Source organism: Kwoniella botswanensis, chromosome 1 (genome assembly GCF_036426115.1).
Source record: "Kwoniella botswanensis chromosome 1, complete sequence".
In the NCBI taxonomy this organism is placed as follows: Eukaryota; Fungi; Basidiomycota; class Tremellomycetes; order Tremellales; family Cryptococcaceae; genus Kwoniella; species Kwoniella botswanensis.
Window position 1 is genome coordinate 13501059 of NC_088599.1, and position 17799 is coordinate 13518857.

General features: G+C 45.1%; 8 protein-coding genes across 8 annotated transcripts; 3 read left to right on the top strand and 5 right to left on the bottom strand.

The window, feature by feature from the left end:
* Positions 1 to 963: 963 nt before the first annotated feature.
* L199_005094 (uncharacterized protein) lies at positions 964 to 2274 on the top strand (the record flags this gene model as incomplete). Its single annotated transcript, XM_064890809.1, has 1 exon — positions 964 to 2274. One exon carries the CDS (start codon positions 964 to 966, stop codon positions 2272 to 2274), a length of 1311 nt encoding a protein of 436 aa, XP_064746881.1.
* Positions 2275 to 2791: 517 nt separating this feature from the next.
* Positions 2792 to 5154, bottom strand: L199_005095 (uncharacterized protein; the record flags this gene model as incomplete). The annotated part of the gene is made up of 9 exons (XM_064890810.1): positions 2792 to 2977; positions 3064 to 3432; positions 3503 to 3965; positions 4043 to 4205; positions 4273 to 4392; positions 4450 to 4550; positions 4605 to 4629; positions 4699 to 4783; positions 4855 to 5154. 9 exons carry the CDS (start codon positions 5152 to 5154, stop codon positions 2792 to 2794), a joined length of 1812 nt encoding a protein of 603 aa, XP_064746882.1.
* A 500-nt stretch (positions 5155 to 5654) lies between these two features.
* On the bottom strand, positions 5655 to 6772 carry L199_005096 (uncharacterized protein; the record flags this gene model as incomplete). Its single annotated transcript, XM_064890811.1, has 6 exons — positions 5655 to 5724; positions 5800 to 5931; positions 5986 to 6346; positions 6408 to 6487; positions 6549 to 6609; positions 6679 to 6772. The coding sequence occupies 6 exons, from the start codon at positions 6770 to 6772 to the stop codon at positions 5655 to 5657; spliced, it is 798 nt and encodes a 265-aa protein (XP_064746883.1).
* Positions 6773 to 7133: 361 nt separating this feature from the next.
* L199_005097 (uncharacterized protein) lies at positions 7134 to 8606 on the bottom strand (the record flags this gene model as incomplete). The annotated part of the gene is made up of 4 exons (XM_064890812.1): positions 7134 to 7391; positions 7473 to 7568; positions 7669 to 7817; positions 7880 to 8606. The coding sequence occupies 4 exons, from the start codon at positions 8604 to 8606 to the stop codon at positions 7134 to 7136; spliced, it is 1230 nt and encodes a 409-aa protein (XP_064746884.1).
* Positions 8607 to 9585: 979 nt separating this feature from the next.
* On the bottom strand, positions 9586 to 11082 carry L199_005098 (uncharacterized protein; the record flags this gene model as incomplete). Its single annotated transcript, XM_064890813.1, has 3 exons — positions 9586 to 10193; positions 10318 to 10461; positions 10629 to 11082. The coding sequence occupies 3 exons, from the start codon at positions 11080 to 11082 to the stop codon at positions 9586 to 9588; spliced, it is 1206 nt and encodes a 401-aa protein (XP_064746885.1).
* Positions 11083 to 11817: 735 nt separating this feature from the next.
* L199_005099 (uncharacterized protein) lies at positions 11818 to 13217 on the top strand (the record flags this gene model as incomplete). Its single annotated transcript, XM_064890814.1, has 4 exons — positions 11818 to 11948; positions 12052 to 12130; positions 12225 to 12672; positions 12739 to 13217. 4 exons carry the CDS (start codon positions 11818 to 11820, stop codon positions 13215 to 13217), a joined length of 1137 nt encoding a protein of 378 aa, XP_064746886.1.
* Positions 13218 to 13564: 347 nt separating this feature from the next.
* On the top strand, positions 13565 to 16804 carry L199_005100 (uncharacterized protein; the record flags this gene model as incomplete). Its single annotated transcript, XM_064890815.1, has 10 exons — positions 13565 to 13841; positions 13908 to 14089; positions 14160 to 14230; positions 14300 to 14652; positions 14769 to 14869; positions 14980 to 15110; positions 15182 to 15336; positions 15447 to 16157; positions 16238 to 16494; positions 16577 to 16804. 10 exons carry the CDS (start codon positions 13565 to 13567, stop codon positions 16802 to 16804), a joined length of 2466 nt encoding a protein of 821 aa, XP_064746887.1.
* Positions 16805 to 16947: 143 nt separating this feature from the next.
* Positions 16948 to 17673, bottom strand: L199_005101 (uncharacterized protein; the record flags this gene model as incomplete). The annotated part of the gene is made up of 4 exons (XM_064890816.1): positions 16948 to 17035; positions 17165 to 17386; positions 17522 to 17601; positions 17671 to 17673. The coding sequence occupies 4 exons, from the start codon at positions 17671 to 17673 to the stop codon at positions 16948 to 16950; spliced, it is 393 nt and encodes a 130-aa protein (XP_064746888.1).
* Between the last annotated feature and the right edge of the window lie 126 nt (positions 17674 to 17799).

A 17799-nucleotide genomic window follows, 5' to 3' on the forward strand; every position in this document is an offset into this window, starting at 1 on the left:
TGTCTACGTGATTCTATCCTATTCTATACTATACGTGAGAATTTAACAAAAAGGAAGAGAGAAAAATGGAGACTCCTTGAGATGAAAGAGATGGGGGAAGATGGGGTATCCGCAAAAGAGATCTATCTATATATCTATCTATGTATTCTATATCAGAAGAGAGGGGGGTGGGAGTATGAACAGGGAGATGGAAGATGATGAGGAGAGAGACGCAGACGGTGTCGTACAAGTACGCATACTCTGATATCATACACCAACTACACGGATATGCTCGCTTGAAATTATCATTTTCTGGTGAGATGAGGACATTCAGGGCCAAAGAACATCCGTGTTCGCACGCGGATCCTTGCCATGAGACCGCCGGAAGAATCAAAATTGATCGAAAGGCATGCGGAAGCACCTAGAATGAGGCTGTTAGGCAAGCGGGACCCCCATTTCGGCTTTATCCAGTGGTCGGTTAAAGCGAATAACCGGATCTGTTTTTAGTCTCGGTGATCAAAGGAACCTAGAGCACCGAACGCTGACGTGAATGTCAATGTGGGGATTTGATATTCGATATTTGTAGATTGTGAGGAGATAAGGAGTCGGGCAACTCTCCATCGCTTTGCAATTGGCATGACTCGTTTCACAGTCTCATTCAACCACGCATATCGTAATATCTCTCACTTCAACTCAAAAGCTCCATCGCATCAGAGCACAATCAGGCACGAATGATCAGCGTTCTCAAGATTGCACATACCCATGGAGTAATTGCGAGTCGTCCTACTGCGCAGAAGAGCTGTGTTTGCCAACATGTGAAAAAGATCGACTGCGGGTCGTAAGCGTCCAGCTCCATAACAAGGTATATAAGACCTGCAATTTTTGACCAGCTTCAAAGTTCATCTTCATATTCTATTGCAATCATCATTACATACATACTCATTCACTCACATTTCCATCCATACTGAACATACAGATACGAACATGCAATTGAACGAAAAGGAAGTCTCCAAACGACAAACTGAAGAAGCCACTTTTGCCACCGAGCAAGATGATGAGATTATCAGTCTCCACTCTTCAGATGCTGAGTCTATCGGTGAGTTCCCCCATTACTTCTCAATGCCTATTGTCGCCACTGCTAACGAACACTTCTTGCGGGTAGTCGAAAATACTGCTCAATTGAGAATCTCAGATCCCGAGTCTGATGCCGAGGTAGGTACTCAACCAGAAAGAGGACACCGAAGACCCCATGGTCATGGTCATGGTTATGGTCATGGTCACCATGGTCCAAGACATCATATGCCCGCTCCTCCTTTCGGTGGTAGGTACTCCCCGTTCCATCCAGGAGGTCTAGGTGAACATATGTTCCTACCTCCTCCACCTGGTTTTGGTCCCCATGGACATGAACTGGGGCATAGATCCAGGCATGGTCCATACGGGCGACCGCCTCACCCGCCACCACCCTTCGAAGATGACTTTGGGTTTGATTCCCATTTCTTTGGTCCTCATCCGCATGATGGTCATGAACATGGATATAGACGTGGTCCATCAGGAAGAAGACCTCCCCCACCACCAGTTCAAGAAGGGGAATTCGACAATCATTTCTTTGGACCTCCTCCCCATGGACATGGACATGGTCACGGTCACGGTCGATCCGACCGCCGACGCCCTTCACCGCCACCAGGATTTGCAGCGCAAAATGCTGATCATCCTTTTGAGTCTGGTCCTCCACCCCCTCACCCTCACCACCGACATGGTAAAGAACACAAACACAAGCACAAGCACAGGCATGCTCGGGCTCATTCACCACCCGGATCAAGGTGGGAGAGACAACACCACCATCATAGTCATAGATCTCACAAGCGAGATGAACCTGGTTATGACCTTGAACCTCACCACAATGAGGAGAAAAAGTCTCAGCCAGAAGGAGACAGTGATGAGAAAGAAGATCAACAACAGATCGCATCATCATCTTCCTCTGAGAGTACTTCGGCTTCTGAATCTGAATCAGACTCTATCCCACCACCACCACCCTTCCCTCACCACCGTCACATGAGAGGAAGAGGTGGGTTCGGCGGAAGAGGAAGAGGAAGAGGTGGTCATTTCCCTGGTATGCCTGAACACCACCACCACCGACGTGGACATGGCGCATATGGCCCAGCTGGAAGACCTGGACCCCCTCCTGACATGAATGATTTCCCTCCTCATCATATGGGATGTCATTTCCATCATGGTGCAAGGGGTAGAGATGGGTTCGGTTTTGGATATGGCCATCCAGGTTTCACCGTTGCTTAAGCGGTAAATCGTCCAAAGACGATTCCATCAAGGACATCCGAATCATATATGATGCTCGGAGGTGTTTTCCAATTAAATCAAAACAGCAAAACAAGCCAAAATCAAAAATAAATACTCAAATCACGATTGATAGTGAATCGTAAACCATTATTATATAGATACTTGATACCCCATACACGATTATGCATATAAGAATAGAATCAAGATTCATATGACGATAGTCATCAGTTGCAATTTCCCAAGAATCGACCCGAAAGCATTATAATTTGCAATTTTCACCTAACTGAGGTTATTTTATCAACTTATATTTATTCCATCTCAAGGCCTAAAACTAATCATGTACTGTCTATTGATTATCTTGACCACTGAACAGCTTGTCCAATCGTACAACTTCCCTGAAGTATTTCCAGACATAGACGACCCATTCTTACCTTCTAACAGAATGGTCCACACATCTCCCTCTAACACCCAAAAACAACGATATCACCCAACAGCTCATATGCGAGTATACCTAATTCTAAGCTACTTCCTCTGATTGATCCATATTGAGGATGATAGCCTGATAGAACCTGGTGAATTCGATCAAATCATTCGCATTCGAATATTCGTTGATGGTGTGGGCACCCGCACCTCCCGACATAGGAGTGTACCTGTATCGGTAGATGTTAGGCGTGAGGTCGAGGTATCGTCGAGTATCGGTGTTCTGCACATATGATCAATCCTATAAGCAATCTGACTTTCGCCGTACACCAGAATATGAAGAACAAGTATAGAGGGAAGATGACTTACACCAGTACTCATAAATGGCGCCATGACGAGATCTTTTCCTTTCTCCAACTCTACGATCTTTCCATCTTTACTGACCTCCTTCCTACTAGCCCATACACCCCTGGAAGTTCCAGCCAAGACGTTCCAAGCTGGATCATCGAGCGTGACGGGACTGTGAGGAGCGGGGTCGGTGAAATATCCAAATGCCAAATCCAAATCTACCTTTGAATTAGGAGATCCAGAGAAAACAGTCGTACCGTCAAATCCATTCAATGTGAGATTGTATGTTTCTGCAACTGGAAGTAAGAGTGTCTCGATTCGGGACTGAAGTTCGACATGGTTGGAGAGAACATTAATTCGATGGTTGATGATGGCTTTTACTGATTCAGGCTATATTTGAACATTGAGTTAGCATAGGAGCAATGACATTTCTTGATAGAAGCGAGACTGTTGGACTCACCAAAGCATTGACCTTCAGACCACCATTGATGATATCAACCGCTTGAGTAGTGGTCAACAAACTTCTGAGGGGATCACCCTGACCAGGACCATGGGAACTACCATCCATACCGGTACTGATAATTTCCAATGGGAGATCTTTCCAAGCTTTTTTACTACCTTTCTCAGCTTTGATGACTAATTTTTTCAACTTGGCTGGCATGGATTCGGCAAAAGTAGCAGCACAAGTCATGAACTCGTAGATTGGCGATTTGGCGGAGATGGTAGGTTCGTGTGGATGAGCTTCGAGTTGAGCGATCAACAACGAGATCAAGCCAATAGCAGTGTGTGGAGGTGGAACAGATGAATGTCCACCCAACGTAGATACGGTTAAACCGATATCTACATGACCCTTTTCAGCAACGGCGGGTGTAGCAAATTGCTGACCCCATGTTTCGACTAAACCGTTACCCTCATCGATAAGTCTATTAAGGTGCAGCCATATCAGCTGACGCTCGACAGGTGGACAGGCGGACATGACGATCCAGTTTATTTGACTCACAAAGACATAGAGTTCTTTCCGTACTTCTCCAAGAGATATTTAGCAATAGCAGGTGCACCAGTCTGACCACCTCTTTCTTCGTCTGAACCGAAAGCGAGAATGATAGGTCTTCGAGGTTTGAAGTCGGTAGTGCCAAAGAGATGTTCAAGGGCAGACATAACAGCTGAAAGAAGCATTCATGGTCAGCCTCTTTGTTCGGTGTGTCATCTGATCTCGGCGAGCCGACTTACCGATCAAACTGCTTTTGGTATCTGACGAACCTCTTCCATGAATCGAAGTTCCGTCATAATCACCACTAAAAGGATCATGGGTCCATTGATTTACAGTCTCAGGAAGGACCGGGACGACATCTGATCAACCAGTATGAGTTATGAATCCCTACCAGTCATCCCAATTATTCTACTCACCTTGATGGGCAGTGAGCATCAACGGCTTCAAAGACGAATCGGAACCTTCAATCTCGTAAACTAAAGCCCAGTCGGTCTTCGTGACTTGGGCATGCTCGTAGCTATATCGCATGGTAAGCTGATGCTTCATGGGAAGCGATTCCAAGGTAGCTTACACGTTAGGGAAGGTTCTTTCGAGGACTTTATATATGAAGGACCAAACAAAATCAGCAATGTGCGGCAATGGGAACAGTAAACCGAAACACCCACAGTCATGGAACTCAGCAAAGATCTTCCATCTTGGGTCCTCGTCTACTGGACCCATCTCGTCGTACATCTGTGTAGGTATCCTAATCTATCATTGCAAACCATACTTTGTCAGTGCCACTCTTGTATCTTAAACGATAAAAGTATGAGGAAACCCACAGCTTCCTGTAATCGCTTGATGATAATTTCCTTATCCTCCCATACTTTGGTAACATTGATCCCATCAGGCAAGATAGGCTCAGCTTGTTCACATGTACCCTTTCTCATCTCTGAAGTACCCTTGAAAGAAGGTAAGTTAACCTTAGAGGAGAGCTGGTTCACACCGACAGGCCATGAGGACATGACTGCCGCCGTAGCTAGCAGACCAAGTACTACGAGAGGCCATGATCGTCTAGCTGATCCTCTCTCGGGAGAGTGATCAGACGAGTGAACGGGGAGATGGATAGGTCCTTTTGCCATTGCTGATAGCTCAAGAAGATGGAGTAACGAGAATAGAATAAACAGGAGGAAGGAGCATGGTAGAGAGAAGAAGAGGAGATAGGGGTTTATATATTGGTTGTAGAGATGTACTCATTTATCGCTCATATCCGATGATCGGTGACCACCGCTATGTGACCGAATGGATTTTGCCGAGATGGTTCTTACTCTTTTGGGTCTAGTCTGTGCACATGTGCTCGTGGACCATTTAAATGGGGCTTGCAGTGTGGTATATCTGAGGGGCAGGAGATAAGGATGGGCGACAGGAGATAGGGTAAGAGGGGGTTAGAAGAAGGGAAAGGTAAACAAACAAGGTGAGCTGCAGGACATCTCCTATCTTCCGCATCGGCCTCCTCCGGATGAAGGGAAGGTGGGCTGTCTGTAAGATATCATCATTACAGGTGGGGAGTCAAATCAGGGAATGCGGTTGTATAACATTATTGGATTCTATATATCCACGGAACGAGTTGCTTGTCTATCATTTATCTATAGCTCGGTAGGCCCAGCAGCTCGAGGACACTGTCAGGTCGAGTATGATCTATCGTACGCACCCTGCAGCCCAAGGATCAATCCTTCAGCGTCAATGTCCAAGAAGCGATATCTGCCCCGAGAAGTATGGTAACTCACGAAGGCACTCTCATTGGTAGATCATCTTCATCCTCCCAATCCAGCCCATGGCCTTTCCACGCACCTTTCACGATCTTCCTATATTCTTCCCACAGTACTCCATACCCCTCAGGGGTCATATGACATCCATCGCTAAGACGATATCAGTTTAATGTTCCCAGCATGGAACAGCAAAAGGGAGCTTACTGAAAGAACGGACCGAGTCCATCACCTAATCCACCAGCCTTCACCTTCATAGCTTCCCAAAGGTCCAATACTTCTATGCTCCAAGTCCCGTTCTCTTTAGCTTTGTAGTCCCTGCCCAACCCCCTAACAGCATTTACGAATTCTAATGACCTCTCTTCCGATCTTACCCATTTGGCCGGTAGAGGTACCTGAGGCAGATAAGGTGGAGGAGGAGTGATCAGCAGTATATGTACGGGAGTCTGAGATATCGAATATGGTGAGTTAGGGGATGTCAGATGATCAAGTATTATTTCGTAGTTCTTCTTGAATTGGGCTGGATGGGTAGCTCGAGGATTTGGGAAATGTACGGAATCATTTGTTCCTACAATATCTCACGCTTTAATCAATGTGCACTGCTGGTCAAGTCGTGAGAGATAACTCACCAAACCACAATGTCACCAGTCTCACTCTCGATGCATCGTCTCCCTTCTTAGCAAAAAGCTTCTCGAACAAAGGAAGAGAACTAGGTATCATGTCTTGGTCAGCGCTCATATCCAAAAGCACTATCGTCTAGACATGCTCACCCAGTGGTGGTATATCCACCAAATCCCCTATTTAGGATGTCCAACTTTCTTGCATACGCTTCTGCTCATAAGTGATTTGTACGTGAGCGTGGGCCGGTCAATGGGGTCATCAGTAGGAACATTCACTCACGACACATCCTCTCGAACAACGCTTGTGGGACATCCTGTCTTTCTGTCAGACTATCCCCAAAGAGTATGACGCAGTCTTGGAATGATTTGGCCATATCGATGTTAGCTCTGGGCACGATTACTAAAGTATGTCATGCCGCTGCAATGAAGCTGTAATTGGACGCGGTCATGATCGTCAACATCCATTGTCATCGTAGGGCTGTCAGTATTCGGTGTGCTCGGTGTACTCGGTAGGATCTCAGACCGGACAAGTGGGATTGAGTGGATTCGGAGATGGGCGATGGGTCTTCCTCAGGAGGATGAGTCTAAAGATAGAACTGCAAGTGACTGAAACATGAGCCTCGGTGTCAAGTCAAGTCACAAATGCATACATGTAGTGATAATCTCGTATCCAGTCAAACAACAAAGTAGAGTATCATCAGGTCATCCAGGATGAGGGGCCAGACATATACAGGCTTACAAACTCAAATAATGTGCACCAAACTCATTCAACGCTCCCCCTTTATCCAACAATCCAAAAGTAGTTTCAGAAAATTTAGGCAAAGCACCGAACCATGCCCATCTCTCTACATATGCCGATCCCTCACCTTTAAACCACGCTATAGCTCTATCCATAAAATCAGTTTGTTTCTTCTCATCGCATACCTCTCCGGTAGAGAAATCTTGACAATCAAATTCTGTCACCCAGATAGGTTTACCACCTGTTGGGAAGCTCTATAACACAGTAATTTCAAAAGTAAATACGAAATCATAGGATAAGATGCAGTGTGACGTATAAGGTGAAACGGTACTCACCTTGATGTATTCGAACAAATCTTCAACGACTACTCCGTAAAAATGAATGGGTACGAAATCGTATTTACATTGACCACCACAAGCGGTTACCCAGGGCTACCGATCAAATCCAAACACAGCGTCAGCAGATCTTCCATTTCTACTAGCATTCGCTGCTCATCTACTATGGGTCCATAATCTGATGTCTGTCACTCACGGTAAACCATTTCACATCACCACCTCTCGCTACAGCCGGCGCACCAATCTTCACACCCTCCGGAACATTCGCTGTCCACTGTTGATGCAAGCTCGCCGCATGGGCTACATCAGGGATATTCGATCCTCCTACATCCGCTCCCATATCCGCTAAGCAGACAAATCAGCCTTTCTTTCCAATACCGTAGGTGTAAGATCGAAATCTGACTCACGTTCATTGAAACTCATCACATACTGAACCCCCTGGGATAATCCGCCCGTACCCAATCCAATAAATTCATTAGCCATCACCTCACCCCATATGCAAGCTACAAATTCAGCTTGCATTCCTTCGAAAGGCTTATAACTCCAATTCCAGTACCAGTCCAATCCTTGTGCGTTGGTCAATTGGGACCAGGAGGTATCGTCCAGCCCCAGACCTGTCTGGCCACCTCCTCCGGAAGTTGGGGTGGATACGGCGGTGCTAGATGGTGCAGCCGATATCGGTGAGGCTGCCGGGGATGATATTACTTGACTTGACGCTGGGGCGACAGGCTGCGAAGCAGGAGAAGATACCGCTTGAGAAGCAGGTGGAGCAGCTTGACTTGCGATAGAGGTAGGTGCTGATGCTGCGGCAGTAGCTGGCGGAGTAGTAGGAGCAGCAGTACCTGCAGAAGTAGATTGTGGTTTATTCCGACCTGACCATCCACCTCTATCCCATGCACCTATAACTACATCTGAGCCAGATTTCGATTCAGGAAGTACGGTTCCGGAGATATAGGGTGTAACTCCCTCTGTCCCAGTAGGAAGCACCACGGCGCTTTCGTTCTGTTGCAATGCACCTACAATTGCTGGAGCGGTATCGGTGCTTTGCGATTTGGTGGAGCAGTTCTTTCTCTTCGATGGGGCTGGGGCGGCTGAGGTTATTGCCAGGAAGACGAGGAACGGTAGCCGGTACATCGTTTAACAGAGTCAAAACAAGAGTGACAGCAGTAGTATGGATGTTGAATACTGTTGTTGATATACTAATGTGAATGATGTGATGAAGATCACTATATCCTATCAAAGGCGTATAGTGAGTCACACTATATTAATGAGTAACGAGTGTACAGGTGGGAAAACACAACGAGAGTAGAAGAAAGGGGAAGGATAGGGTGAATTGATCGATCAAAGATCACTGATTGATTGAAGGGAATCGATATATCTGGGAAAGAAAGAGCTTCACCCCATATGAAGTATATATACATTGGATAAGAGATTCGATTGATCCTTTGAGACCGTTAATTGCATGATCAAATGACCTATCTGATGCACAGAACACATAAGAACGAAATTGACGTTCTCCGCTACTGTAATTGACGCCACCATTAAAGGTAGATTGGATTGGATCGAATTGAATTGGAGGAATCTCCGCTGCATCCTTTGAGAGAACATGATTGTCGGTGAATCGAAGGATGTCCAAATCGATGTCAATAGATTGGATTGGTGATATTCCAGACTTGGGTTGTCAGTTAAAGGATGTGGGCGAACCAAAACCAATCTTCTCAAGCGGTTCTAAAAGGAGGGACAGAGCGAAATTGAACTTGGTCGTTTCAGACAACGATAGCAAAGTACGTTCCCTGTTCCCTTTCTCTCGATGCTGTCAGTAGTGATTAGGATGGTGAGCAAAACAAACGCCCCCTACTCTATCTGGAGGTATGGCGATAAGCAGAGGGAGGCAGAGGACGACGTGCGAAGAGGAATGTGTCGGTTGATTCATATGCATGATCGACCACATTGATAATGTCATGTTCCACCAAATGTCTGAATCGACATGGCGTAAGTCTGAAGGAGAATAATACAACATAGATGGTAAAGATATATCCAGAGACTTCTGATGATTTCTCTTCCATGAGGTCTCTCACGGGAGTTGAGGGTTTCCGTCATTCTCGCACATCTACTAGACCATCTGTTCCACATCCACAGGATGTCCATCCTTCTGAAACTCCCTTACCAACTCCAACCTCCTCATATTATTCTCTTCCTCCACTAACATCAACCTAGCTTTGATCATTATATATCTAGCTTGCCATTCGCTCCTTCCCAGCAGATCTAACTCTCCCCCGGGGAGGTCCGGATCAGGTATAGATTGAAGTAATTGAGCTTCTTCCGGTACACCCAATTCGGCCGGTGGATCATCCAAAGACTCAGGTATAGGATCCTTGGGATCTAATACCTCTCGAGGGAATATCGATCGAAGATACGATAGAACTTCTACTTCATCGGTTGTGGGTTTGAGATGATCCCTATTTCGTATCCTAGGTAAAACCTCTGCCAAATCCTCATCTAGCAACAAATCTTCATCTGAGGGAGGAGGTACTCCAAGAGGTGCGCGTGTGAGTGGTGTGGAGACGATGGGAGGATGACGCGATTTGGATTTACCTTTAGAGGATTTACCGGATTGGGTGGGAGTAGGAGTAGGTTTGGGAGGGGGAGCGGGTCGTTCGAGATGTTGGGATTTGATGTGTTTCTGTAATGCGTCGGATCGAGTGAACGATTTGGGACAGCCTATAAATTTAGGTAAACATGGTATAAGCTATATAGCACTGAGATTGAAGGTATTGTATAGGCAGTCTTACTCCGGGATAGTATAAATAGGTTATGATTGGAGAGGAGTCGGCGTCACACTTACCTGCATAAGTACAGGCATATGGCCTTTCACCGGTATGCATCCTCATATGGGTTGATAGAGAGTGTCGGGAAGCTTGCTTTTGACCTGTTCTGGGACAGTTGATCCATTCGCAGATGAAGGAGTCTTTGAGTGCGTTTATGTGGTCTGTGAATGAGGAAGGGGGAGTGTATCAAGGTCAGCTCAATCTCTTGCGTGCGTACACAGAGCACGGTCAAGTCAAGATAGGAGAACAGATCCAGATCTAAAGCATTGATCATCTCTCTCTGCTTTGTCCTTGACCACCATCAAGGGTTGGGAAATCCGGAACTCACCTTCTTTAACATGTTCGATCAACCTATCATGCGTCCCACTAACATTATCACATTCACCCCATTCACATTTGAATGACCCTCCTCCTGCTTCCCCTTCTGCTTGTACTTCTTGATCTTGCAATTCATCCATCTCTTCATCCACCTGTGATTGTTCCTTCTTGACCTTTTGTGTTTTTCCTTTACCACCATTACCGTTTGAAGGTCCGGGGGTGTTGAGTTCTTCTTCTCCTAGAAGGTCACCGATCTCATCATCTACTTCTTCTACTAATGCCTTGGATTTACGTTTCTTCTTGTTCCCACTACCGGATTTAGCTTTAGGTGCGGTTTTGGGTTCAGTTGGGTCTGATTCAAGTGGAGGTAGGTTGGGTGAGTCGATTGTCATTGGAACAGGAGGCGGTGATGATGCACCGAGGGGTGGTGAGGATGGCGGAGGGGATGATGCGAGGGATGTCATTGTGGATTGGTGGTGAGATGACAGTCCAGAGAGTCAGCGTGAAAGTGATATCGAAGGAAAGAAGAAGGAAGCTGAAAGAGGGTTGTAGGAATCGTTCAAATGTGGAGTGGACGATGGTGGGTGATGTGATGTGGCGAATTTTCATGAATGCTGTTTGTCTCTCCTTTTCATCCCTTCATCCCCCTCACATCGAAGGCAGGGTCCGAGGTGACTGGCTGATGCCGATGCTTGGGTCGAGACAGTGAGGGTTTTATTATTACTGCATGATGCATTGAAATATGCGTCTCCTTATCTCAATTGGACATACCACTCATCTGCTCTCACACGATTGAGCGGACAATCAATCGCGCACATCAAGGTCAAGCAGGACTTTGCTCTAGCCTTATATGTTGACAGAGTGAGGTGATGCAAGATAATCCATTGGGAATTGCTTGTGGAAGATATCCATGTTCCATTGCGATGCATAGCTACAATGCTTACACGCGGTAGCCTATCAGTAAATTCCTATTTTGCTGGAATTGATCTAGTTAGTAACCGGCCTTTGAGAATTGCGTAAACATGACTTCATGGATGCTCGTACTCATTACAGTATCTTGTCTTAGCTTTCAATGGTAAAGTACACCTCGATCTATAGTCAATAACCATGCATCTATATCGTATCATATCAGCCTCATTTCCTATCTCCTCTTTGCTTCTTTCCAGCTTGATTGTAAAGTGCTAACACGTCAACGCACCATGCAAGCTATCAACGACACCGTTCAGTCCATCGCTGAAAAAGTGGTTGGACCCACCAAACTCCCCGGACCGGAGGATTGGCTGAATGCCGACGAGACTGAGAAGATTGAGCCAGATGAGGATGAGAAGATGTGAGTGGCCTGTATATCAGGATGTCGTCCTGTCACTTCGGGTTATATTATGGTTGACAAGGGACGGACTCGAGTTGACATTGTGGTTTGTTTGTATCTGTAGCCTGCGAGTAGGAGAATTGGTACATGACATGCAGAGACATAATTTCGATGCTCATCAACATAAGTTCAGAGGTACTCATGTGAGTACGATACTCGTATAGACCAAACTAGCTTTGACCGAAATATGGTGTCTGAATTGATCGACCTGTTTTTTATTCTCTATCCATCGTTCAGGTAAAATCCCTAGCATTCGTCAAAGGAACATTCACCGTCAACCCCTCTCTTCCTCCATACCTCCGCCACGGTCTTTTCTCAGGATCTGGCAAATCCTATGACTGTATAGGGAGATATGCCAATGAACCTTCATTCATCCTTCCCGATACCACCTCCGCACCAAGAGGTTTCAGCTTGAAGGTATTCGACGTTCATGGTGATCGTTTATCTCCTTCACCGGACGGATCGACCAATCATGGCACACAAGATTTCTTATTTAACAATGCACCTATAGTCGAACTTACCGATTTGAATACGACGATTGAGATATTTGAATTGAGGACGAAATATTTCGATAGTCCTACTAAACTTCAGGTCGAGTTGGCAAAAAGGAATGATAGATTGAAACAGTTCGCTCCTGCAATGTTACCTAATGAATATGTCGTTGGTTCGACATTCTATTCTCAATGTGAGTGATTCACCATTTAGGTATTCTGATGATCATTAAGCTAATGATATGACCTGACGTATACAGCCGCTTTCAAATTCGGTCCTTACGCATGTAAACTCTCACTCATCCCCATCCACTCTTCCCAAGAACAATACAAAAACCAAACTATCCCTAAAGACTCATCTACCACCTTCCATCGAGATCATCTTCGAGAATATTACTCTGCGAACTCAACAGAGTACGCTTTCAGGGTCCAATTCTGTTCTGATCTGTCCAATCAGCCAGTTGAGGACGCGTCGGTAGAATGGAAAGAATCACTTGCACCATGGTATAATTTAGCCACGGTAAAGTTCGACAAGCAAGATACGTTCAGCGATGAGAGGAGGGTATGGTGGGAAGATAAGATTGGGTTAAGTCCATGGGATGGTCTCAAAGATCATAGACCGCTTGGAAGTATCAATAGATTGAGACATAAGGCTTATGAGATGTCGAGACAGTATAGGGCGAAGGGGAATCAGAGCGAGGTCTATTTACCCCTTAGTGTGAATGATATGCCGAATTGAGGGGAGAGTTGTAGTCATTCGTATGCTTTTCTCTTCGTGAGTAGGATGTAAAGAGTGCTGCATCCATTTGTATGATAGAAAGAGAGAGATACGCACATGCACAGTCTTTGCTTGCACGAATCACTCAAGACCAGAGCATGACAACATGCGTGTCACGTGATCAATCGTCAACTCGAGAACATGATCCCGACGCGTTTTGACTTTGCAGAAGACCATCGAGAGTGAGTCTCTTAGCTCAGATATATGACCGCATGCCAGCAATAGCCCAAGTACCAACAGCATACGCCAGATAGACTGGACTGAATCGCAAGGAGGGATAGCCGATAATTGACCTACCACTCATCAAGATGATCTTCCCGGACCGAACATCCTTCACCCCTCTATCAACCATCCCCCTCCCTTCTTCCCAAATCCTCCACCCAGGATCATGTAACCCTTCAATGGACCTTATCGTCTTGCTTTCCTTGCCCAATGCATCTGCATCGACCAATGGCAATTCGTGGAAAGGAAAGGGGAAAGAGATCGGATCGAAGACGCAGATATCGTTATGGCGTACGGGTGGAAGCAAAGTATGGCAAGTTGGTGTTGAAGGGGATGTTCAAGGTCTGGCATGGAATGAGGATGGTGAGTCGTCGTGGACATATATCAGTGCTGGACCTAGTCAAAGCTACTGACCTGAACTGGATATAGGATTGATCTTATCTCTTTTGAGCTCGAGCTCGAATGGAAATCTCGTTCATCATCTATCTGTACATACCGGAGAGATTATACGGTCCGTTCCATTACCTTCGGATCTAATCGACAAGAATAGAAAGGGAAGATGGGTGGAGATGAAATGGACAGTCTCTCAGAGTGGATGGGCTAAAGTCAAGGTAGATATCCCGCCCGATCTTGTATTGACGAATTGACAAGGCTGAGTTCAGATATTCATCAATCCCATAGAACGGTTCTGGACTAGATATCGTTGATAGTCTGCCTACCGTCACACCTGTCGATCCACCCAAACCTCCCAGGCAAGTACTCTTATTCCAGAACAAGTCGTACTAGATATCATACTAACGCTGTGCTCTGTTCTGTCATAGTCAACTCCCATTCATGCGTCAAACAGCTCTCTCTCAAACATCCCCCAAACCAACTATCCATTCATCCCTATCCACGTTTCCCGCGCTCTTACCATCGATTATACCCCTCCAACCCGATATCCTCCAAATAGAATCATCCGAATATTCCTTGTTGACCGGTACCTTCGCCTTACCATCAAACTCTCAGCCTACTGAAGAAATATTGCAACTGTCAAAAATATCAGACAAGATAGTGCATCTACTGAATATTATATTGAGAGGAATCGAAAATGCCGAAATCCATTTTCGAGAAGGTGAGAAGCAGACGATGATCTGCAGAGAGGATTTGGAAACTTGTGCGAAACAGCAGGCTAGTAAGTTCGACTCGACTGGACTGTGCAATACAATACCATACAACAGTTATATCAACCAGTTCATAGATCATATGATGACTCGTGAAGCTAATTGGATGTGCAATGCGTTGACATAGTGTCAATCGAAGATGTTCATTCGGATCTGTTTAGGTTTTTGATGACTGGACGAAGTGGGGTAGCTGTCAATGAATGGATGGGAAATCGATTGACAGGTAGGGTGAGTTAGACCGAAGGTTGAACCACCACCTCACCTTCAACACTTTTAAAACAAAAACAAATCCCTTTAACTGATGATTTTGCCTGTTCTATCTTAATCTTGGATGACAGACAATAACGAAATGGGATCAAACGTTAGATACGTCCTTCCGAACTATTCAAAACCTAATCATAGAAAGTATATCACCAGCTTTGGAGAGATTGATATTGCTTTTAGAAGAGATGAGAGGATGGAGTAGAACGTTAGTCATATGATCTCTTGATCTGCAATACATACAATTGGTTCAGCTGAAAATGTGATTTTGTTCGATAGACCCAAAAATCAAACTCAATTACATCTGAACGAAAATGATATCACCAAAGCTATAGATCTAATGTTGGGTTTCGCCAAGACGGTAGAAGGAATGAGGAGAGACGCGGAACATGAGTTGAAGGCAGCTTCGGAGTTTATGAAATGGTTGAAGTATGGTATGTCTTTCATGTTCCTCCTCTACAATCGAATGACTTCGATGAAGGTCTACGAAAATAAGATATGAAATAATTTGTGATTGATCTTGGCTTCCACTTGTCCTTCGTAGAAATCGCCAGAGCAGTCTCTCAAGATCCATCATCCGATGATCTCCCACTACCCACCCATGATCTCAAATCAGTATGGTCCTTCATGTTGAACGGTTTCGTCCGTTCTTCTTTCCATGATCATTTCCCTTATCTCAACGTTCGACCACCTGAAGATACCCTTCCATCAGATCATGCCACGTACCCCAGGATATCTACTCGATCGTTCGATCATGTGTTACGAGAAACTAGCCAAGCACTCAAGATCGATCATCCGAGTCATTCGGCGGCGGTTGATACCCCGTCGGTACAGGCTAATGAATCGTTGGATTCTGAGAATACCTCGATGGATATGTCTATATCGATGACTCACGAAACTCAAGATGACGATGGGGATTTGACACCTACTGGAATACTCTCTGATGATGATGAAGAAGAAGATGAGGGAATATCCAGATTTTCAAGTCCTGATACGGTAGGAAATAAGTATGCTTTACCGGAAGAAGATGAGCAAGAGATGAAGAGATTTATGGAGAAGGAACCGTGGGTATGGGCCAATACGCTTATAAGAGATTTAGAGGGGTTAGTGAGAAGTGCGGTGGGTGGGGTCGAAGGGGATGGTGCTGGGAGGATAGAAAGGGATAATGAGCTGGAGCTGAATCTGAGGGATAAAAGGTTGGTAGATGGTGGGTTATGGGAAGTTGTGATTCGGGAGCAAGATGATATACAAAGGTGTAAGTGATGTATTTCATCATGTCTACATCGGCTAGAAGAGATCATGACTGATTGATGTGTTTGCTTGTTGAAATCTCAGTATGGTTATTAAACATCAACAATGCCAATGAATCTTTAACAATCTCGAAATTCGCCACGTTCTCGATCTCAGAAGCAAGGTGTCTTTCAATTAGATTCTTTGACGATGAAGAAATTGTATTATTGATGGAATCTGAAAATGGACGACATCTAACTACCTTTAGATATCCAGACATATCAGATGAGATGTCCGAATTGCCAGCTAAGAGAGAATGGAGGTTGGTGGATGTGCTTAGGGAGTATAGGGATGCTTTTGAAGTGAGTTCAGTCCAATCACCCGTGGCATGCAACAAGTCGTTACCGCGGGAAAGATAGCTGAACTTTGTCCTGTTGGGTTTAGGTTGCTCCGTCAATACCGATAAGTCGCTCGAGATATCTCGGTCCCACACCCCAATCTGATGATATCCCAGGACGGGACCCGGAAATAGCGCTGAATGGGAGGAAGGGGAGGAGATTGGGTTGTATATTGTATGAAGATGGGAAAGAAGTGCAGGTTTGGGATTTGGACGTTGATGAGGATGACGAAGAGGAGGAAGAGGGTGAGGAGATGGATGGTGTTGAGGAGTAGATAAGTAAATGTATTTTAGATAATGATGGTGACGACTAGGATGAACCTTAATTATAACATGACATTGCTACTTTACATGATGTTATGGTCTTCGTTGGATCAATAGCTTGTATGATCAAATATCAATTGTCCCTCTGTACACTTCATATCTCCGATCCATCAGGTTCTTCGTCTTCTACATCGGGTACGGTATATATAGGTTTGGAGAATGATCCATCTGGGTTCTTGAAACTATCAAGAGTTGATCGAAATCAGCGTGAGAAAGATTTTCTAGTACTCATCACCCAAACAACATCTGACCCCGAGTCCAAATTCAAGTTGAACTCATTATACATCTTTTGAATGGTAACATCGACTCACCTGACATAAATAGTCTTCCACCTGTCCCATCCTAACTGAGCTATCGTCTTACTCCCCTCTGTCAATTTCTGTATATCTTTATCCGTCTGATCTTGTCCCTCAATCAAGGAATTATCTTCCCATAGTTCCAAGCCTGATATCGAGGTAGGTAAATCTACAGGAATGGTTGATGAGAGAGGGGACAGTGCTGGGAGAAGTTGAGTTTTGAGGGATGTTATAGTCCTACCAGCCAAACGATTACAATATATCAGCTCAAATCAGGACCTTTTTGTACCAAAGCTGTAAGATATGCCCGAAGGCATGGCACGTAGGTGATATATATATAAAGTTGGGAGAGAAGATAGATTGATTGCTCACGTATTGGAAGGTAGGGATAGGAGGACAGCCGATTTGTAGAAATGGAATGTGATATGATGTAGATTGGATGATTTGGGTGGCTAAAAGATTCAGATGGGAGAGTCAGCTGAGGATATCTATAGAGGAATGATCTATCTCCAGCAGCTCACCATTGTTGATTGTTGAATAGTGTCTTCAGTCGGATTATCCCTTGACAGGCAGAGAGAGAAGATGAATCCATGTTATATCCAGTTGACTGGATTCGAGATGACGATGAACATGAAAACGCGTGAATGGGT